This window comes from Erpetoichthys calabaricus, chromosome 18 (genome assembly GCF_900747795.2).
Source record: "Erpetoichthys calabaricus chromosome 18, fErpCal1.3, whole genome shotgun sequence".
NCBI lineage: Eukaryota > Metazoa > Chordata > Cladistia > Polypteriformes > Polypteridae > Erpetoichthys > Erpetoichthys calabaricus.
In genome coordinates this window covers 13,531,035-13,555,113 of record NC_041411.2, presented here as the reverse complement: position 1 = coordinate 13,555,113, position 24,079 = coordinate 13,531,035, and the positions used below count along the sequence as shown (strand labels likewise).

The window sequence follows — 24,079 nt, the reverse complement described above, 5'->3', positions numbered from 1 at the left end:
TTTGATGATAGATTTAAAGAATGCATTTCTTTCCCATGTGTAACTGTCTACATAATGTGTGTGAATATATATATATAATATACCTGTGTGTGTATAGTTTAGCCGGCGGGATGGAAAAATAACTTTGTGCCCAGCCGGTGTAATATAGTGGATGGACCAACGGAAAAACTGAGAGTTGGGAGCAGTTCCATACCCCATACCCAAGGTGGCAGTAGTTCTCATGTGGTGCTCATTTGGGAAACCTGCAGGGGAGCTGGGGAGTTGGAGGCAGGAAGTGCAGCCCTATAGGGGTCCCTGGGTACCAATAGAGAGCGCTGTCGGGGGGGGGGGGGGCGCATCACTACTTTCTTTATAATCCAGAAGTGCTCCCAGGCAGACATGGCATAGCACCAGAAGCATTCCCAGATTTGGCTTAAAAGGCGCCCACTGCCTCACATTCGAGGAGTCAGAGTTGGAAAGCTGTGGGCAGCACTCAACAGGAGGAAGAATTTGTTTGCTTATTGTGTATTTTGATAATATGATAATGTTTGGAAGGGTGAGTATTAGACAGGTGCTGTGTTTAAATAAGTAGCATTTATTTGAAGCCAAATGTGTGCAGGATGTTGCTGTGTCTGAGGTTTGGGGCTCAGTGACACCCCCTGGTGGTTACAATATATACAGTGGATTCAGATAGTATTCAGGCCCCTTCACTATATGCACAGTTTATTGTGCTGTAGATTTAATTTTAAATGGGTAAAGTTGCCATTTTTGTCTATCCGTCTATACTCAATAACTTATAATGATAAAGTGAAAGCATGTTTTCAGAAAGATTTCCAGATGTATTTATAATCAAATACTGAAATCTTTCATACATACTATTCAGAGTCTTAATTCATCACTCTGTAGAAACCCCTTTGGCAGCAATTCCAGCTTCGAGTGTTCTTGGGTATGTCTCTACAAGCTTTGCACACCTGGTTTGGGCAGCTTACCCGACAGATTAAACTGCCATGTTTGGGTCTCCCTACATGTGTTTATGGGGTTTAAGTCTGGGCTTTACCTGGGCCACTACAGGACAGGTAGACACTTGTCCCAAAGCCACTCCAGTGTTGTCTTGACTGTATGCTTTGGGGTTTTGTCATGCTGAAAGGTGAACTGTTGCCCCAGTCTGACGTTGCATGCATTCTGGCACGGGTTTTCCTCAAGGCCCTCTCTGTATTTGGCTGGTTTAATTTTCCCCTCAATTCTGACCAATTTCCCTGCGCTTGCTGCTGTGAAGCACCATCATAGTATGATTCTGTAAGAATGGTATTGGGCAGGTGATGAGCAGTGCCTGGTCTTCACCAGACATTGTGCTTTGAGTTCAATTTTTGTCTCCTCAGACCAGGAAATCATTTTCCTCAGACTCCCAGAGTCCTTTAAACCATCATGTGTGCTTTTCACTCAAGGGCTGCTTCTATCTAACCTTTCTCCTATAAACGTCTGATTGATGGAGTGCTATTCAGATGGTTGTTTTTCCAAAAGGTTGTCCCGTCTCCGCAAAAGACTTCTGAAGCTCTCTTATAAGTGACCAGTGGGTTTTTGTTCACCTCCCTGACCAAGGTTCTCCTTGCTTGGATACTTAGTTTGACCAGACAGCCAACTCTAGGAGGAATCATAGTGGTTCCAAACTTTATTGAAACTACTGCACACTTGGGAACTCACAAATGGTTTAATATACTTGCCCTGATCTGTGCTTCACCATAGTTTGTCTACAAAGAGTTCCTGGACTTCTAGGCTAGGCTTTTTGTCCTGACATGTAGTGTGAATTGTGGGAATGTGTACTTTTCTAAACAACGTAAAATCAATTAATTTTGCCACAGGTGGACTGCACTGAATTTCCAAGTACATCTCGGGCATAAATAAGGTAAGCAGGATGCACCAGACCACGATCAGGAGTGCAAAATGGAGCAAACGCTTTAAATACTTCTATGAATGAGAGATTTCTGATTTTTAATAAATTTGCAAACCATTCTGAAAACATACTTTCACTTTGCTGTTATGGGGGATGTAGGGGGTTGAGTGTAGGCTGATAGGCAAAAATGGCATTTATCCATTTAAAGAAAGCATTCAGAAAGTGAAGGGGTCTGATTTGAATCCACTTTGTGCATGTGTGTGTATATACAGCACGGGTGGGCAGATTCAGTCCAGGTGGGCCGCAGTGGTTGCAGGTTTTTGTTCCAACCCAGTTGCTAAATTAAAAACCAGTCCTTGTCAATTATTTAATTTCATGGCTTGTTGGTGCTTTAACTCTGCCATGTCAGCTTATTCTCATGTCCTAGATTTGTTTTCCTTTCAAAGGATATCATCCAAATCATTTGAAGTCTACAACAGATGTGTAATTCTCAGTCCTTCACTTTTTTCTCTTCACTTTCCTTCCAAGTATTTAATTAAACCCAGTAGTGCATGATAAATACACACAAGTGTAAATGGAAACAAGCTAAATGGAGAAATGCTGGCGTCTTTTGTCACTTGCAACTTATTGCTGATAAGGAGCAAATAAAAACCAAGACTACAGCTGCTTAAGACTAAAATAAGCAATAAGGGTTCAAAATCTTAACAAGTCAGACAACTAAAATGAAGCTGAAGTGTCACTTAAGCAATAAGTGCTTCTTACTAAGCACTTGGGTTGGAGCAAAAACCTGCAGCCAGTGCAGCCCTCCAGGACTGAATCTGCCCACCCCTGATATCCAGTGTATATGTGGAGGTGAAGGTCTGTGATACGGTTTGCATATTTGTTGCTAGAGATCCACAAAGGGAGAAAATGAGTCACGTATCTTAAAATAGTTTTTTATTCCTAAGCTTTCGACAGCCAACCAGGTGTCATCATCAGAAGAAAATGATTAGACATACAGGAATTAAAGGCAATATATAGCAGGTGGAGGAAATTAATAATGTGGGTTCGGAAGGTGTTGGTCATAAAGCCTTTTTTTATTATTTGGATGTTCTTCTTTTTAAACCTGCATATGCTGGGTTCAAGTCCAAGTGTCTGCATATTGGCCTGAATCGCAGTCTGATTATTTGTGTGGTTACCAACCAGGTAACGCTTGTGGTTGGTCAGCCAGTCTGCAGACCTCCACCACATCCTCTCAGTTGTGAGAAGCAGATCATAGGTATGCTATACAGTATCTGCCAAATAATACACAGCGTACATGACATGTGTTTCACCCTAATTGGGGCTCATCCAGTGTATGCATTTTTGTATACCCTTATGGGATTCGAATCTCAGACATCACAAGCCCCAGTAAGTGCAAAACACGTGTCATGTAATCTTTGTATTATCTAGCAGATACTGTATAGCATATATATATATATATATATATATATATATATATATACCCCACATACTGTATATTCAATGGTTAATCCTTCAGGATGGGGACAGGCAGTAGTCGCACAGTGAATGTGGCATTTCTCTGAATTCCCAGGATTGCAGAACAGCCATTGTGGTCCATGCAGAGTGAATGGGACAGTGGTCATGAAACAAAAGATGGGTGGTTGACGGCTTTTCTCACACCTTTTCCTTGATTAACTGTTACAAATGCCAAAGAAAATCAACATCATAGAGACCAATTATGTGGACCTTCTGAGGTATGGAATCATTATGGGCACCCTCAACATAATTTCAAGTTCTGCCACTGGCTTGGACCTTGAACTTATTTTGGTTATGGGAAACTGCCCAGCTTCCATTGTTTTTTCAGTTGTTCAGACTGCAGGTCAGAGTAATATAGCTGAATTTCATCCTCACTTATAAAATGCTTACAAAGTTTCTCCATGTGGATTCATAAACTCAAGATTTTCCTTGCATATTGTGATCCTTCATTCCAGGAGTCAACATTCTGGACATCCAATGTGCACAGACATTGCTCATATTTAATAACTTGTGAAGAGAAATATCCATATGTTAGGTTATTGTTAAGAGACCTCCTCCTACAACCAAGTTTTACATAGAGGCCTGGTAGATGTTGACTAGGTGAGAAGGCATATTATTGTCTAGCATTAGAATTTCAGTGGTAGCATTATGTGATTTTGTGTTTTTCAGCCTCCATGTTAGCTTAGTTTTGAAGTAAAAACACATACACCATAAACCAGAAATTCTAGAAACTTATATTTCACAAACTTGAGTATACAGGAGCTGATCTTTGGCCACCTACCAAATCAAGACTGCTGATGCTGAAGACCCTTTTTCAGGTTAAGGCTCAAATGTTTTTAATCACCCTTGAATATATATGAGGGTAAGTTGATAATTATTTACATTTTTGTGATTATTTTTTGGGTTTGCTGTACAGTTTTCCCCATGCACATGAGGAAGTGTGGTGTGTCTGTGGTCACTGTGGTAAAGTTTTGACCCAGATCAGTCAGTATCTCTTGTTGTTTCCTAGGAGTAAACATGGCCGCTCCAGTCTCAGTTTTCATCAAAGGAGAGCAGCCAGCAGTGATCCACTTCTTATGGGCTGAAGGTGTACTGGAGACAAAATATGGACGATATGGAGACAATATTTTATCACGGCAGAGTGTTTATGAAAGAATTGAGAAGTTTAAAAATGGTAGGACAAGCGTTACACATGAAGAAGGAGCTGAACACCAGTCCATGTGCACTACCAATAACAACAGTGAGCAAGTCTACTCTGTACCATGTGCCATCGAGAATTTCAGCCCCTGGTACCCCTTCAGCCCATAAAAAGCAGATCACCACTCGCCGCTCTTCTTTTCTTCAAATAGAGAGCAAAGTGGCCATGTTAACTCCTAAGAAACAACAAGAGACACTGACTGATCAAGGCCGAAACTTTAGCAATGTGACCACAGACACACATGTTTCCATATGTACACAGGGAAAGCTATAGAGCCAACCCAAACAAAATAATCACAAAGTGTGGACAATTATTGACTTACTGGCGTATACACAGGGCATATCCTGTTTTATTTAAGCTTATGGTTTCAGATTCAGCGCTGTTGCCAGTATGCCACTCTGCTTGGCAAATGGGGAGATAAACACCAGAAAGTGTGACTGATGTGATATTTTAAAGAATAACTTTAATAGTCTCACTTTCGGCTTTTCAGCTCAAATACAAATTGCTTTAGCAGGCAGCTAACAGAACAATTTTAACCTCGCTGTCTGAGTACTTGGGGAGGGCGCCGTGTCTAGACTAAATACTGCAAAGCAGCTATGAGCAAAAACAGTGATAAGGCATTCATTTGAAGGATGAGTTATAAAAATACCATCTTGTGACAGATTATGCGCCACATTGTAATACATTTTCTGAATGTAGAAAGTAAAATCAGAGATTAATACTGTTGATGTTATTTGGTTTTATTTTATATGAAACATATGAGGTAGCGGTTTTACTAATGTTTGTTTTGGCTTAGATTAAAATGGAGAGCCCTCTATACTGATGATTTTGTATATTTTTTATGGAAACAGATTATTCCAAATCATATTTAGCATTACTATATATACAGGTCATGGGGTGACTGAACTTACTATTGAGCACAAGTTGAAGACTGACCCTGGGCTGGACTGCATTCCGTCTTTGTGTATAGAGACCCTCACACTTACAGTCACACTCACAAATACAGGGCTAATTGACATTTTTGCAATATAGGAGGAAAACCAGTAAGTGGGCTAGACCAGTGTTTTTCAAACCAAGTTCCCCACCTGACTCCTGTACTCTGTCTCATCCACCTTACTAGTACACCCCAGAAGTACAGAATTGTAGGTAGACAGAGAATTTATAGTTTATTGGAATAAAAAATTTGCAAAACACCACAAAAATAAATGAGTATAATAAAAACAACCCAACCACCCCACAGACCCCCCCCCCCCCCCCCCCCCCCCCAAACACACACACACATGAACATACAAAAACTTCTGGTTTGGATAACAAAGAGCTGCTGCTGGCAACAACGGGCGTGGGGTTGTCTGAGAATTTCTGCAAGTGACAAGACCTGGTATTATATGTGTATTTGGAGGTGAGTAGAGGAGCCAGGACGGTTCCGTGTAGTGTTCCTGTGTTGTGCACATCCATATCAGAGGGATAGTCCTTGAATCTCACAAACTGGGGTCGGCCCGGCCGATAGACCACTATCCAGGACACCACTGGTTCACCCATCTGCATATCTCTGAGCTTATGCCTTAACAGGGATGGCTGGATGGTATTGAAGGTGAAAACCAAAAAACATAATCCGCCAAGTGCAGTATATGTATAGCTTGCAATTCATTTTTATAAATATAGTTCAGATGTGACTTTAACACCTTTGACCATATAGTATTTACAGTACAGTTCTAAAATCCTTCCTTTTTTCCATTGCCAATTCCATCCATTTTTTTTACCTAATTATAAAACTCCACATTTGGAGGAGAAAAAATAATTACATAAAAGAAAGAATCCAAGTTCGAATCGTGGATTGCAGAGGGTTGATTTAATATGGTTAAATTATTCAGGCTATTTGAAATTTTACAGCGACAACTCACAATTCACGCAGCTTTCGATTGTCGGGTTCGCCGTTGCTGTATACATTATTACGGCGCTGCCCTTAAGTGGGCGTCACTTCTGTGCTGTCCAATCGCTGTTCCGCTTGCCAGTGACGTTCCATCGGTCTTGCCCCACCCTCTCCAGAGCTCTGCAGCTACTCGCCTGGCTGGCAGACGTCTTCGGAAAGCTTTGGTTGCTGGGCGAAGTAGAGGGCTGACGGTGCGATGGAGAGAAGTATTATTTTTGTTATAGGCCACCCGTCAGTGTTAGGAGTATAATTGTAGTTTTTTACTTTTTTGTGCATTACTTACCACTAACAGAGGAATTGGTTTCGGTTTTACCGCGACGGGACCCGTAGAACCATGGCCGCTGCCGAAATGCGGGTATGCCACCGGGTCCCTGTTTGTTACAAACAGGACCAAGACGACGACTCGGATGTCGAAGAATCCAACCTGGGGCTCCGGAGATCCGATGGCCACGAGCCTCAAATCATCCACAGCGGCCACTTCATGGTGTCTTCTCCTCATAGCGAGCACCCTCCCAAAAAAGGCTACGACTTCGATACAGTCAACAAGCAGACTTGTCAGACATACTGTTTTGGAAAAGCGAGTTCCTCTCACCTCTCTATAGACGCATCCCTCACCAAGCTCTTCGAGTGCATGACTTTGGCGTACAGGTAAGGGGTCGATAGAAGGGTAGGGGGCACTCGGGGCTCTGTGGACTACTGTTGTCGGACAGAAGTGAAACTTTCTTCGCCACCCCCACCCCTCCTCCCTTGTTGTCACTGACCCTGAAGCACAAGTCGAATTTCTAGCAGGCACGAGATAGCTTCGAAAGCGTCGACGTCAGACGCCCTTCGAGAAAGCAGACACCCCAGCGCCTTTTGTCTCTCGTTGCAAACACGTCGGAAGGAACGGTTTTGTCTACCGAGCCGTGACCGAGGTCGGCTGAGGCTGCGCGCTCTTTCGTATCCCAAGTTCGGAAGCGACGCGCGTGGCAGAGTGGCGCCTGCTTGAAAGCGAAAGCGTCAACTCTGCACGTCGCTTTTTAGTCCAGTTTGCTTTCCTGTATAGTTGAGCTCTGCTAGTAATTGTTCTCTTGTACTGTCTAATCCTTATATGAGTTATAATGATTTGAATGAACTGAATTGGCGGTCGAAACGCCCGACATATGCATTGAATTTGACCCTGGACTGGCAAACCACACAACGCTCCGCCAATCCTTTTGTTCTGCGAGACCTCATCGGCATAAATGACAGCTGCTCCTTTTTATAGCTGCAAGGCATTCGATGCACAAGCATTCGCTCTGTTTATTTATTTAACTCGCCGTGCTTACCTCTTAGTGAGGTCTTCTTTTAGAAACCGGTCGAAGTCGCTGTCACTCGGTCTCCATCACTTTCCTGCGCCTTAAACGTTAGGAACGCTGCGAGACCCGTGCACGATGACAGTTTTTCTTTGTCTCTGGAAACAAAGACTTGTTGGCCAAATTTTAATTTGTTTGGCCATTTTGAATATTAAAACCACTCGTACATTTTCCCCTTTTTGTTCTGATGAACCTTTATTTTTTTTTTTTGCATTTATTTGGCAGGCACTTTTATCCAAAGCGTTGATTAAAATACAAATTTCAGCACGCTTGCTTGATACTAGAGAGAGAGCTGACGCTTTCTGATTACTGTTAATCCCCAGCCTGCTTTTGTCACTCCGCTTGCACCTTTGTATTGGTTGCAGGTATTCTTTCAAACCAGTTACTAAATAATATTCTACTATTCAAATTAATGAGATGACTTTTTAAAACGGCACTTGTTCTTTCTACTCCCCTACGGTGTCAGTAAGTCATTCCAGTATTTTTGTTAGATTTTTTTTTGTTGTTTTTGTGTCCACTTAATGATTAACACAGTTAGGTATCAAAGGGGTCATGTTGGCTTGTGTTCTCTTTGCACCTTCATGTTAATGGCAGGTAATGTGTTGTGGTGGTTAAGGCTTTGGACAACTAAAGTAATGGTTCACATCCCATCCTTGACACTGTGCAACTTTGAGCAAGTCACTTCATCCGCCTGTACTTGGAAAAACCCAGACGTAGCCAATTTGTATCTCAAATATTGTTAGTTACCTTGGATAATGGTGTCAGTCAGTAATACAATTAAAAAAAATGCTTATTAACATGATGTTGCATGGAACCCAGTAAGTTGAAAGAGAGGGGATTCAGACAGTCTCAGTCTTGTAGTAGCTTAGTGTTTGGCTAGCCAGCTGCAATTTCAGTAGTGGAACTATGTACACTGAAATTCCTACTTGAATTTCTAACCAACATGCAATCAATGGTGTTAAGATAATATTTCAGAGTGCAATACTGTATTTTACAAAGAAAACAAAAACAACAACAAAAAAATTGGAAGTCCGTCCATGGTGGTCTGTGGTTGCAGGTTTTCTGCCCAGCCAGGTTCTTCTTTTTGTTGACTTCCTGCCATGAGTGAGCAGTTATTTGCCAGTCTCTGTCTTTTGTGTTAATCCAGAAATTACAGGCTGGTTATCCAAATGTTTGCTGATTTTTATTTGTGTGTTAGGTAAGAATTCATTATTTTTGCTTTTTAATATTTTCTTCTCTTAAGCTTCTGTTTTAATAGCTGTTACTTGTTTAATAAGCCCAGAAGGTAGTAACACTGAAGCGGTTGCACTTTATTATTCAGTGTTACTTGCACTGGTGTCTGCTCTATTTGGACATAGCTTACAGCACAATCTTCACAGAAAAGGTCAATTCAAGAGAGTTAATCATGTAAGGGTATGACAAAACCCACATTTCTCAATTTCTTATACATGTAAATCTCATGCCACTGCTGCTGCACTTTCCCACATGTCAAATAAGAGAGGGGGAGGAAAAGGTCAGCTTATTTAACAATGAGAGCCATTCAAAGGAAGAGTGACCCCCCCCCCGGGTTGTGAAATTGATTGGAAGTAACCTCTGCAGCCACAGGGGACCCTAGGGCTGAACTTGAGAACCTCTGGCCTGGAGGTTTAGGGAACGTCTGAGTTGACACTGCAGCAGGCACAGAAGAGTCCCACTCTCAGGAATGACTCGGTCAGTGTGTGCAAGAGGTTCATTTTCAAGAGGTTTTGCAGTGCAGTTTGAGTGTGAGCGCTGACGGAGCTTCACAGGTGGACCTATGAAGTGTCGGGGTTAGTAAGCAAGTGCAGTTAAGCGAATCAAGCATAAAACGGTGCATCCTGCGCCATAAGCACAATGCTGAAATGAAAGTTGCGTCATTATGCTTCCTTGGAGAAGCTCATTAATTAAACTTGATTTACTATTTCTTTATATTTTAAAGTTTATGCTTAATAAAGTATTGGCGTCTAACTTAGGAAATGGTGGGAACAAAAACCATTACTGATATTCCTGAACTTAGAATTTGGCTAAGTTTGAGGTTAACTCATCTACTTAATCCCAGATGATGTCAGTCGTGTTGCTGTCTCCTGTTTCTTTATTCCTCCACTTGATTCTTGTAGTGGGTCTTATCATTTGACAATTACTGTTTGTGCAGGTCCTAAAATTCATTTATCATTGAAAAGCTGCTAATAATTAACTTACTTAAGTACCTAGTAAAATAAGAATATACAGAGGTCTATTCATCAAGAACTGATAAGAATTGGTAATGAGTGCCATGTTCTAGATGCTTTACCTGCCAGGTCTCTCCACTTAGGCTGAAGGACATTAGAAGGTAAGGTGTCTTTATAACATCACACTCATTAGGTCCAGCCGCATACTGTTAGATGGAGACTGATGGGCACAGGCAATCAATCACTGACTCGCACAGGAACCTCTGCATTATATTATAGACTTATCTGGAAAATTAACAATATATGAACAGTTCTTTCTTTCTTTCTTTCTTTCTTTCTTTCTTTCTTTCTTTCTTTCTTTCTTTCTTTCTTTCTTCTGTGTGTCCTGTTGTCTGTCTGTGTCCGGGCTGATATTCCACAATAGATAGATACTTTATTGATCCTGAGGGAAATTCAACTACCAGTAGCCCAGCAATAATTATACCAAGTTGAATACAAACATTTAAGTACACTTACTACACAAATAACAAATACTCTACAAGTAATGCAATCACAGCACCCTAAGATGGTACATACAATAATGCCAGTGCAGTGAGAACGACGTTGGAGTGCTTTGCCAAAGAAGAACTCCAGACTACTTGCCTGTGTTAAGCGCACATTTTTTTTTTGTTTTGGTTTAAGAAAGCTGGTTTCTGCTTTAATGAGGTTATTCACCTCAGTCTGTTTGAGTGTGCGTGTAAATGCACTCAGTGTTGGTTTACAGTTTGAGGATTAACAGGCAACCTTTTCACAGTTCTCTTCATTGCTGTCATTTAAATACAATACCTAACATTTTCTATTTTGCTGCTTCACATCATCAGATTGGTGTATTTATTTTGCAATTGGCCTTGCCTTGCATCATGATGCTTACATTGCCTTGTCACTGTGATTGGTCATTATGATGCCAAACACTGTGGGTGGAAGTAGGCACTAATACTGTCAAAGATTTCGCTCTTAAGCAGTGGTCCACCTTGGTTGTCCTGGAGGACTGCTGATTGTCATTGCAACCAATCCCTTAATCTGAGAATGCCAGTTAATGAGTCTTATTGAACTTGGTTTAATTTGATCTCTTGGGAGGTACAAAAATCTGAGACGCATGCGTGTTTTGTTAAATATGGCACCGTATTCTGTCAAAGTAATCTGGCCGAGGGGGATTCTGTATCACAGCATTTCTAACTAGTTAGGAGTTAGCATCACCAGTGTTGCAAATGGTGTAGCCTCTTTGTGGTGTGGTTTACTATCCGTCACTTAGACCAAGGATCAAATTGAGCCCTGTTGCTTGTTAGGATAAATCAGACTTATGACCTTGTCTCATGCTGTAATTCTTAACAAAATTATGGTACAATGTTCCTGCTAACTTGTTTGTTTCCTCTTCTGATGAGTTTCTTTTCAAATGTCCGTGCATTACGTGTGATTGCATTTGACCGATGTAGAGGATTAGCCTGTGTACAAAGGCACTGTTTTGAAGTGGGCTAATCCTGTAAACAGGCTCTTCTGATTGGAGGGACATAGTGTGCTTAATTGGGACTGTGCATGAGTGGTAGTCTCACTCGAAATGTGAATTGTGCTTTTCAGATGGCCTATACACTTATGTGTGCATTTTTGTGTGTTTTTTTTTCTGCTTCAAGGGCAGGAAAGATTATGGCCATTTGGGTATTAGGAAATGTTAACATATGGCAAACGTTGCACATAAGCACTTTGTTCCATAGTTACCGGGTATTTGTAGTTCCTTTACTTAATGAGCGTAAAACCAAAACAATTGTTATTCCTGCATTCACAGACAATTTTTAGTAAGGAGTCTCCCTTTGTACGTGATATAACCTCCTCAGTATTTTGAGCATACTGAAGTGTTTTTTTTTGTTGAGGGCTTTGAATATATATGAATTAAAAATGGAAATCATTTGCAAATAGTAATAAAGTCACCAGTGCCAGAGAGCGAGCCAGTATTCATTGATATTATTAAACAAATTAGTCTAATATTCAAAATGATTAATAGTAATGCCAATAAAAGTGGTGAAGTTTGGGATTTTGTTTCTTTAAGTGCAGTATGTGACATGGAGAATTCTGCCTACCGTCTTTTCTGTCAGATAAGGTTTTGTGATCATTGGTACTTAATGTGCGTGTTTTGAACCTCCTAGAATTCATGCTGGCTCCCACATTGTGCTTTTGCTGTCAAAGTAAACTTCTTTTTTTTTTTTTTTTTGTAACAAACATTTGAAAAAACTGAGCTAAACAGCTGCATAGCCTCAGTAACGGGGCTTATTCAGCGTAATCATGTTACGTTTGATGACAGTCATATGTTTTGGGAATTGAATCAGTATGGGATTTATGTCTGTATAAATTGCACTCTGGTTTGTAAAGTGTTTCTTTTTTTAAAATGTTTTTACGTAGCGTGGCACATCTTTGCAGTGACTTGTAGTTTTTCCTGAAAGGGGGTGCCTGCTAGATTACTGTATGAAATTGCAGCTTGTCAGATTTAATGATTAAATGGCAGAGCAGCCTTTTAAGAGACTAATGAGATGTTCAGTGTATATGTGAAACAAAGGGCATTATATAGCTATGGGTATGTTTTATATTTTGGATTTTTGATTCGTTAAAACATGCTGCAGGAGTTTAGTGTAATGGAGCACCAATTCATTTTCTGGATTTAAGATATAAACAGTTTGTTTTTGTACCGTTCATGTTGCCTTATATAAATGTTTTTTCTTCAGTTGTAAACATGGCATCGATGTCTAGAACAGAGTGTCCAATGTGTATGCAGAGTTTACCTCATTTGTTTTTGTGTGTAGTAGAAATAGTTTTACTTTTTATCATTTACTAATGCAATAAAATTATGGTTAAAAAAAAAAATAGTTATTACTCAATGCATTCAACGGCATTTTGAAATTGTTGATCTTCCTGTACAGCAACTTAGACAAACATGAGGACACCAGGGCAATGCTGTAAATGAAAAGGCATTCATCAGAATATAACAGCACTACTGGAATTTGCCAACAGCTAAACCAGCTTTGCTCTCGGTGCCCTCAAGTTTAGCTGTTGTGGCCCTTGTCTTGCACTTTTAGGATATTTATTAAATTGTTTTAGCAAATTCTTTGGGGTCATTTCCTTTAAGATGTGAGGTCTGCCTTTTTTAATTTGGCTTTTGTTTGTGCCAAGCTTGTCAGTCACTGTTACTCAATGAGACAAAAGTTGTGATGATCACCATTACCATTTCCCCCCTCGTGAAGTATATTTAAAAATGCAAATTATCACTCATTTCATAAACAATAGCAGACACTTGAAAAATATTTGTTAATGAAGATTACAACTTAATTATTAATGGGTGTTGGAGTGTAAACGTCTTCTCCACAGTAGGGCAGGTTTATTTTCTCTCTTCTGGCTGACCAATTTCAAACAAAGCACATATCTCTCTTTTGCAAAATGAACTAGTAAGGAAAAAAATCCTTTCTAATAAAAGATCAGTGTATTTTTCCATTCATCTCCGGTTTTTCCAACCATTTTTATCCTTATGTATGGTTTTAGTGAGCTCATCTCGGTAACATCAGGTACAAAGCAGGCCATAACTCCAAGTGCTAGTATTTCACAAGGCACTCTCACATACTTGGCTCAGTTTGAAGTTTCCCGTTAGTCAACACATGGCTTCAGGGTGTCGGAGGAGTATTGATGAGAAACTCAACACAAACAAAGAATGGACTTGAAACCTGGACTGTGGAGCTGTGAGGCAGCAGTGGAAACCACTGCGCTGCCACTTGGGAAATACAGTGAATGATATTTAAATGTTTAGTTGAAAATGTGTTTGGTTGCTGAAGGTACCTGTCATAAGTCTGGACCGTTGCTTCTGTAGGAAGGAGTAGGCAGTTGGTTATTTTTTCACTTGCACACAAGACCTTCTCTGCTGAAAGACCAGACATGCAGCTACTCTTCCCCCAAACCCTCATTTATGAAGGACACTGGGCTCTTCAGCCACCCTACTCTTCGGCCTACTTGTTTTCTGAATTTCATCTCATTATTGGAGGTTAACTCAAACATGAGGTAATGTCTCCAAACCAAAAGGCCGCTGGTCTTCTTAAGCTCATAACCACAAACTGAACTCTTGGTTACACTGTTGGATGCAGCATATTCCTGCATGTACAAGCAGGCATAGGCTTGTACCTGGAAATGGACTTTAGTCCAGTCAACAGAAGCTACACCTTCCTGGAAATACAAGGTACATGCTTTCCTGCAAATGGAGAACTATAGGCACATGGAATGAGTTACCAAGTATTGTAGCAGACCGTAAGACTCTTTGGGACATTTAGAACTTGACTTTGTTTTGGAGGAATTTGGTAGTTGGCTTCAGCAGACCCCCATGACCCTGTGTTAGGATATAGCAGGTTGGATAATGGAAGGATGGATGGAATTTGGTAGATAGGATTGGCATGCTGCTGAGCTGAATGGCATGTTCTAATTAAGTTTTTCAAATGTTCTTTATTCTCTGTGGTTTAAAACTGTCTCTGGCACCAAGAAACTCTTACATTCTGTTATAGGGCTGGAACTTTTGTCTCGCCTATCAGATTTTTGAGCTAGCTAGTTTATGAGCTTTTTTTCGGACAGGTCATTTTACTTCCATAAAGAAATTTGAGTCTAAACTCTGTGCCAGATTTTCCTTAACATCAGAGGACACAACAAAGAACCTTCGCCTAAAGTGAGCTGAGATGTACATCAACACCCTGTGAACATGAGGAAAGGGCTATGAGAGCACTGTACTGTAAGCAAAGCTCATCACTTGAACCCAGCGCAAATTCATCCACAAAGCATTCAAGTTTTGATAGTATTAAACTGTTCCACCTGTGAGAGGATAAATTAAAGTTCTAAACAGAAGCCAGCCATCCTGTTTTCTTGTGTATTACAGATTTTATTTTTTAATCATTAGGTTAGGCTTTTTGGTGAAGCCATATGGTATACAGCAGATTTTTTTTTTTTTTCTGATTCTACTGGGCATCTGTTTCCATCAGAGTGTTTTGAAGTATGCTAAATTCATTTCTGCCCTGTAAAGTTTATTTTTGCTACCATTTTCAAGAGTTGCCGTTTTGCAGAGGAGTTGCACAATTTTACTTTGGAAGTTGAGTGGAAGTGTGCCGCACGTGACGTAACTGCTGAGACACAATGAATGTCTGATCACCTAGTTATCTGATATTACAGAGAAAAAAAAAACTTCTCTTGTTGATGTGTGCTTTCTTTGTCTGAATTTTCTGGCTAGACAAAATATAGGGCACACTTTTTCTTACAGAGCTGGGTTTGGTTTTCAACATTTGTTTCAACTTCTGATCGTGATCATTTTCAGTTTTGTCTTTCTTCAGACAACATAACGATAGCCCTCTGAATAAACTGCATGTTGCTCCCTGTCTTAGACTGTAAAAATATGATAAATAAACTATGCTTAAATCAATTGTAGTGTTACTTAAAGACAAGTGTGGTCCTGTAGTTACCTTGAATATACAGTAACTAGTAGCCAGGAACCCCCATGTACTGAGAAAGGAAAGAGAAGTAAAGTGGGAGAGTTACTGAAGTGTTTTATGAATTATTGGCATTGCTAAATGCAAAAGCAATAACTAACTAATGAATATGTTAAAAGATCAGTTAAGCCTTCTTTTTTTCCGCAATGGTTCTAGATTTTGTTTCTAATGCAGCACTCCTTTGGCGTGGGATCTGACAGCACAACCTTTCCAGCATTAAAAGCTGTTATGAGAAAGAACTAACAAACTTTTCTGTGATATGGATTCCTATGTGTGTTTATATAATTCTGAAATTTCTTTTATACACTGTGATTACACATGCAAGTTCATAAAATGCTTGGTGCTTAGGCTTAAATGGGTTAGTGACTTATTATAATTTAGTTGCTGACATTTGATTTGATAAGGCTACCTGACCTTAATATCGTACTTCTCTCTAGTGACTTAAACTAGGATGCTACATATAAGGACTCTACATTTCTACTTTTTTATGTATTTATCTTATACAAGCCCATATTGATTTATTTTTTTTTGTTATTTATTCATTATTATTCTTATCTAATTTAACTTAATTTTTTGGCAAGTGCATTTATGACAATGTGTAAAGCACTTTGAATTACATCCTGTGTGTGAAGATGCACTGTAGAAATAAATGTTGTTGTTGTTTGAGTTCCCATAAGGTAGTTCACAAAATGTTACAGCATGTGAATTGTCATATATTAGCCTTACCTAGCCTTGATCTCGTGTATAGTGATTGTACTGGCTATTTGCAACATGTTGCTACCCCAGTTGTGACAAACTTGCCTTTGATCTTTGTTTAGATTTTTTTAAGCCTATCAGTAAAGCATGGAGTGGTTAAGAAAATAATTGAGATAAAATCAACTTCTGCCAATTTCTGTCTGTTAGGCAACATCATCTGGTCCATTTATGAAGTGTGAGCTCAACAAATAAATATGCTTAAAATTTGCAGTATGACAGCAAACTAAACTATTAAATTTTAAGCACAAATACAAAAGCTTTTGAAGCAGAAGTATACCAATAGTGGCTTTTGACAGAAAACTGGTTCTGAATCCATCTGCCTCTTTGGAGGTGAAGTATTAATAGGTGTCACGTGGGTGATTCAGAATCTTAAAGCAGCACTGGAATGTAATGTGTTATGCAGTGCTTAATATATTCAAAACTGTAGCAAGTTGGGAATGACAATTTTACATCAATAGTTTTCCTTGCCATCTAAGTAGAATTTATGCTCACTGGGTGTGGTTGCCAAGCACTAGACACAAGAAAATCAAGTTTGATAAGTTGGTGTTGGATGCATGTTCATTGAGTTTATTGCATGTTTTATTATAAGCTTATTAATTTGCTTTGTCTGATAACAAAGTTGAGGTCTTTTCTAAATTTGCATCTAGTCATGGTTGGAAACAAGCTCTTCATTTTTGAGCAGGAGGCTGAATGGGTCACAGCAGATTGCCTTCCTCGTCATTTTGGGAGAGTTCACGGCCAAGCGTACTCATTTGAATCATACTGCTTATGGGGATTTGCTTTTTTATTTATTTATTTAAATTTTTTTTGGCAATTTTTTAAAGCAGTCTTTTTGCTATGCTAGTATTTTGAGTTTCATATCGCCTACAGTAAAATTCCTTTTAAAGCAGTAAATACTGTAAGTGTGTATATACATATGTGTGAATATGTGTATTTTTTTTTTTGTTTTTGCTTTGAATTTTTTGATTTTTTCTTGTTAAAAAGAAAAATCTGAATAGGGATGAACCAACTTTTATCCAAAATTTGGCAGTTACTCAAGAGCAAACATTTTTTGCAGGTGTAATACAGAGTTTAATCGACACTGTACTGGTTAGAGGTGTATATTGAACAAAAAACCTTGCTATTTATAGTCTGCCTCACTCAGCACGTACACTTACTGGTCACTTTATTAGGTTCATCTGTTCAACTGCTTGTTAACGCAAATATGTAATTGGCCAATCACATGGGTGAAGTTCAAGCCAAGCATCAGAATGGGGAAGAAAGGTGATTGAAGTGACTTTGATGAACATATCATTGTTGTTAGTACTAGACAGGCTGGTCTGCGTATTTCAGAAACTGCTGATCTGCTGGGATTTTTACACACGACCATCTGTAGGGCTTACAGAAAAAGGAAAAATATCCAGTGAGTGGCAGTTCTCTGGGTGAAAATGGCTTGTTGATGGCAGAGGTCAGAGGAGAATGGCCAGACTGGTTCGAGCTGATAGGCAACAGTAACTCAATTAACGACTCATTATAACTGAGGTGTGTTCAGAGATGCTCTTCTGGATACAACACGTCAAACCTTGAAGCAGATGGGCTACAGCAGCAGAAGACCACACCAGGTGCCACTCCTGTCCGCTAAGAACAGGCAACAAGTCACAAGGGCTCACCAAAATTGGACAATAGATAACTGGAAGAACGTTGCCTGGTCTGATGAGCCTGGATTTCTGCTGCAACATTCGGATGGTTGGGTTGGCAACATGAAAGCATGGATCCATCCTGCCTTGTGTCAATAGTTTAGGCTTGTGGTGGTGTAATGGTGTGGTGGGTATGTTCTTTTTATTTTTCTTGCTTTATTGTTGTTCTGATGTGTGTTCAGACCAAAGCGTGCGTGCGTGTGTGTGTGTGTGTGTGTGTGTGTGTGTGTGTGTGTATATGTTTGTTTGCTTACTTACCTATCTACTAGTTGTTATGGATTTATTTTAAATAGCTTCTGTAAAAAGCCAGATTTCTCTTAGAGACAAATAAATTTGTATCTATCTAGCATTTTACGAATGTACCTTGCAACCAGCATGTCTTTGATATACAAGTTCAGCCTTTTTACATTCTAAAGAATGCTATGAGATAATACTAATTACAGTTTGCCAAGATGACTTTAGAGCAAAGTATGCATTATTAGAGGTTATAAATATCCACATGAATAATTTGTTTAATTCTATATTAAGTAACATGTTGAAATATGATACTGGGACTTGAAATCCTTTAGGAATGCCTTTTGTTTTTAGTACATAAGAATGTTACAGCTGTGCGTTCAACACAGTAATGCTGATTGGGGGGCTGGGTTGGGGGTGTTGTTTGGCAAAAGTTTGTTTTTCAGGTATAAATTGCAGTGAAACTTTACTTCATCACTTTGAAACCCCTCTTGATTAGGTGCGCTGTGTTTTTAGATGCCTGGTCAGCGGACCTGTCTTGCACATCACATCGTTCATGTGTTGATTCTCCCTTTTAAAGCAAATCATGTTTGTCAAAAAGAGACCAAGAGAAAACAGAATATATTGCAGATTAGCGCTGTGAAAAATAATGATTTATTGATGCATACTGATGTTGAAATGTGTTCTTAGTTTACAGTCCTATTAAGTTTTGTGTTTCTTTTAGTGGTTTGCTCCTTCCTTGAAAGCTCATAATAGACTTTATTTAAAGGGTTTCAGAAAGAGCCACTTTTCAGAAAATTGTTTAGTGTTACCTTCAACCAGATTAATGCACATACCATGTTCTGTTAATCATACATTTAATTCTCTAACTCAGGATCTCTTAAACTATGGGTTGTGACCCAAAATGGATTATAGTTTGCTATATTGCAGTGTCAAGCAGAATTTTGAATATCATTTCAGGGTTGCCATAGAAAAAGTTTGAAAAACTCTGTTCTAGCCTACAGAAAATTGGAGAACATTGTGAAGAAGTAGTACATAACCTTCTAGAAGAATATAGTTATCTTTTACAGATTTTTTTTTTTTAAATAAAATAATTTTGATCTTTAATTTTGCATGTATTCCTCACACCCAGTAACTATCTAAAACTGTATCTAATCAACACTTTTCAAAGTATTCTATTGAAAGTGGGAATTTCAATATTATGTCAACTCTATTGAAGGTTGAACATAAATTTATTTTGCTAAGCTATTGCACGCAATGTAATTAAATTTGTCCCAGAATAAAAATCAGTGTCAGTCCCCGGTAATCTTTTACACTTGGATAGAACTTTATTTGTCCCCAGGGAGAAATATGTTTTTTTACAGAGGCTCTGTAAATAAATAAGTACTGAATAAGTTCAGAAAAAAAGAAAAACTGTGATATATATAGCTATAGCAAGATTGTACAGCCAGTGTGGGAAGCGTAATGGTGTTTTTTGTGGGGTTATGGATCTCTGATTCTTTTTGTCCCCTTTATCATCACCAGGTTATAAACCGGATTATGTTAACTACTAATACTATTGAAAAGCACAGCCAACATAATTTTAACCTTGAGTTGTACAAAAGGCAAGGCATGGTCAGATTTGATGAACAATGTATTTTGCATGCAGCCCTTGGATGTAATTTCTGCCAGTGGATTTTTATACAGTTTATACTTTTCCACAGTTTGGTGATACACAAAGAAACGCTGAGTTGAAAACTGTTGTGTCATAAACAGAATATGTTTTGCATTTGTACCAAAGACCAGCTGTAATCCAGACTGTTACTTTTACAGTTTACAGAGAAGAATGATTTACTATCAGTAGAGTTTCTATATTTTTTTTTTCTTATGTTATTGTTGCTAAGGTCATGGGCCTGACTGTTGGGAGCAGTCACACAGGAATTTGCAAAATATATTTAAAATCAACATTTCATAACAATACAGGGGAAGAGGAAAGCCTTCAGTGAAGATGAAATGAGTGTGGATAACCACCCTCTCCCCTAGACCAATTTTGTTTATTATCCTTAAAATACAGACCTAAGGTAGCAGTATTTCAGTACAGAAATAATATAGTTGGTGATTGCCATTTGTTGTTGGTGTGATAGGTACTGAGTAAAGATGTAAGTGAATGAACAGGGAGTTTCAGAATTTGTAATGGTTTGTTGAACTGAATTTAAATTTTGTAATTAAAATTTTAAGGCACAAAGAGGTGTTGATATTGGAAGGCTTTAACTTGAGGATTCTTTTTATGCGCTTAGTACCAACAGCCTGTCATTCTCTTAACCAGCTGGCTATAAAATGCAACTTGTGGCAAAATGACTTTGTGAAGTTTTAATGTGGGACAGATCTGGATTTTTTTTTTGTGGTAAACACTTTGTTAATTTAACAAGGGTTTATAAAAGAGTATCTAAATTACTGGTAAATGTTATTGAAAACACTTGTTACAGTGGCAAAGAATTGTGCAGTTAATTATAACAGAATTTTTTGCCATTTTTAAATGTAATCAGGTCTAGTGCTATAAACCTAAATGTTAGATGTGGAGACCTGGGTGAAGCTGTCTGTATGTACAGTATTTACTGGTGGGAAATGTGTTCAGTTATTGGTTAGTTATTGGCTCCTCATGAGGAACTTTTTAGGTTAGTGCCACATTTTAGTTGAATGATTTGAGTCATATTAGCTAATGAAAAACACTTTTGCAGAGTTATTTATTTTTACAGAGATGTCATGAACGCAAATACTAAAGTGCAAGGGTCTAATGTGAAAGGTGCACGGTTCATGTTTATAGTATAATTTAGAGTGACTTGGTATCTGATTTTAAAGTACTATTGATATACCCCACATGTCAGTTGTCACTTCATCAGCTATGAATATGGAGCATTTTTTTGTGCAGTAGTAAACAGAGTTTCTATTGTGAGTTATCCAGCCTGTCAGAAGCTGGAAGAAATTCTAACTGCATTCTAAAAATAGGATAACCCTGACGAGTAAGGTGCCGGTTGAGTTTCAACTTCTCTGATGAGGTTTATCTTAGTTTACTTTGGCAGATCTATAATACTACACAGGTACTTGCTTACTGCTTTAGATTAATTTGATGGAAAGCCAATTATCCTATTTACATAGGGTCCATTATAGGGGAAGAAAAATTTAGGGGAGTTTTTGTGCTCTTTAGCATATATGCTGTCATTGTCCATATAATCACTTGTTCAAAATAAGAATATAAATTATATATATTAGCAAATAATACATATATTTTATTTTAGACTTGATTATGACAGTTCCTGTAAAGAAAGAATGAACAGCCCACTCAATCACCTGACTTAAATCCAATTGAACATTTGTGGAAGGTACTAAAGATCCGCGTTCACAAGAGGGCCCCCGTAATTGTCAAGATTTAAAGACGATCACTTTAGAAGAGTGGGTCAAAGTCATACCTGGGCACATCAACTGATAAGTTTCTACATACAGGAAGTGTCTTGAAACTGCCATTGCAAACAAAGGTTTCTCCACTAAGTATTAAATTGGTGTGTTCAATACCTATTCCCTGAGTCATTCCACTTTATTACACATACCTTTATTCATGGCCTTTAATGTTGTGAATTCATTATACTTGTGGATTGCTTGAGTTAATACCAATGTCTGGTGAGAATTTCATGTAAATAGCCACTTTGGAAAAACATTTACTGCAACAAGTGACACATTCACTACTTATTTCCCCCACTGTATAACTGCCTTCTGTCTTAGTAAATCATGTATTTATTAAATCATTTATACAATTTATATGAGCTGATTAGAACCCTCAGAGAACCTGCTTAACAGAATTGAGTATGTGTTTTTAGGGTACTGAGTGAAGTTTAATCTAGGCATCACCTCATTACCTTTTCTGCTGGAGAACAGTAAAGGGTAGAAGAAAGCCTTTTAGAATATCTTGGAGCAGTGACTAAGCAGAAAGCCAAAATGAACCTTTTCAAATAGGTATAGCTGTTTGGGAATAAAATAACATTTTCCCTCTTTTGAGGTGTTTTCAGAGTTATGTTTGAATTATGTCAATAGTTGATATGTTGATTTAAGTGTGAAATAGTAAGGAGAATGTGGGTTCGCTTCTCGGGTCCTCCCTGTGTATAGAGCACTTTGAGTAGTGAGAAAAGTGCTATATAAATGTAAAGAATTTAAAGAATTTAAATCTGATTGCATCAATGTGGCTCAAGTCATATGTTCTTTCTAATTTTATGCAAAAGCACCAGCCATTATGTTCACGTGGCTATTTCTGTGGTGTAGTTACAAGCTTGACAAACATTAGTGTAAAGGCCAATTCTGTTTCTTCATGGATCCATTATTTTGGATCGAGTGCACGCCTGGTCATTGTCCACATGGAATTTGCTTGTGGGTTTCCTCAAGTTGTGGTCATGGTCCCGTTTGGGACCAACCAATTGACTGAATGTTGGTCACAAAGTGTACAGATTATTGCAGTTGAGGCTCTGTGGGTCTGGTGATGGTTACCAGTATGAATGCAGTAACTGCTGTTGTGGAGTAACACAAACCAATCTTCCCGTCTCCAAAGCGTTATGCTGGGTCTGTGGAAAGCGATGTTTCTCAGCCAGGTCCCTGGGTTCAAATCCCTCAACAGTTCATTGTCTGTTTTACACTATCTCCCCATAACTCTGTGGGGTTTTCTTCTGGGTACCCTGATTTAACTACCACATCTCATAAGATACAGTATAAATGTTATGAATTAACTTGGCCCGACCTTCAGTCCCATTTACCTTCTTTGTCTAGATGCTCAACATGATGTGCTGTGCGTTTGTATCATAAATCATGTTATTTCTTCATATTGTATTTTGTATTGTTGTAGATTTACTCTGATTTACTGTCCCTTATTATAATTTAAAGCTTTGTTTGTTTGTCCTTCATTTATGTTTATTTAGTGTTTTATGCTGCTGTTATTTTGGAACTAATATTTTTGATCTTTTTTCTTTTTCTTTTTTGCTCATTTTTTAAATTTTTTGTGATGTTTGAGTATATGAAAGGTTCTAAATAAATAAAATGTACTAGCCAATGCCCGCCGTAGCATACAGCGGTGTAAGAATAGGAACGGAAAAAAGTGAGAAAGGAATTCAGAAATCAAGAAGAAATAAATACTTCTTGAAAGACGCAGTGTGCATGTAGAATTTCTGGCCAAGTAGGATTACATGTGAAAGTGATAAATGAATCGGGCTTTCTGAATTTACGTACTATGGCCATGGCATCCTGATAGTTTTGTTGTATGTATCTTGGACTTCCTGGAAATGTGGACGGTAATATGATCATTTTGCCTACATGTACGCTGTTATTTTCAGCGTTTGCTTGCAATGCGTCTGATAGTTCCATGCGCAGATCTTGTTGATGTAATCTGAGATAGTTGAGACGCGTGTCCTCTGTTTTAATGTACCCATCTACGACGAACTCTTGGAATAATTTGCCGCTGGAGTGCAAAATACTAAATGTATTCCTCATTGCTAATCTGTATGCGTAAAATTGGCATTGAGTAAGCCTTATTCGCTTGGCGGTTCTTTTATCGGGAACATGTGGTAAGTCTTTGTGCCAACCAATGTCTCTGTAATGGAATAAAAGTGGGTAAACCATAGGATCGCAATTCAAATTGAGCGTGGAAATCTGTTTACAGGAGTTGCCTATGGGATAGATGCAAATGTCCCTTTTGGCAGGCGTTTCGCCATCTTTTCCAATGAAAATCGCTGCAACATCGGTGTGACATGTCGGGGCATTGTATCATCGTAAATCCTGCCTAGGGTTTTCCTTGAAAACCATTCCTACATTGGATTGGAATGAGCGTT

At 38.7% G+C, this 24,079-nt stretch overlaps 1 protein-coding gene across 2 annotated transcripts in view; it reads left to right on the top strand.

Annotated features, from left to right (window-relative positions):
• Positions 1-6,639: 6,639 nt before the first annotated feature.
• The window catches only part of mlxip (MLX interacting protein), a 59,046-nt gene continuing 41,606 nt past the window's right edge, over positions 6,640-24,079 (top strand). For both annotated transcript variants that reach the window (XM_028823956.2, XM_028823954.2), the window contains exon 1: positions 6,640-7,164. In XM_028823956.2, coding sequence (XP_028679789.1) covers positions 6,851-7,164 — 314 coding nt within the window. In that variant the 5' untranslated portion in view covers positions 6,640-6,850. The remainder of the gene's footprint in view (positions 7,165-24,079) is intronic.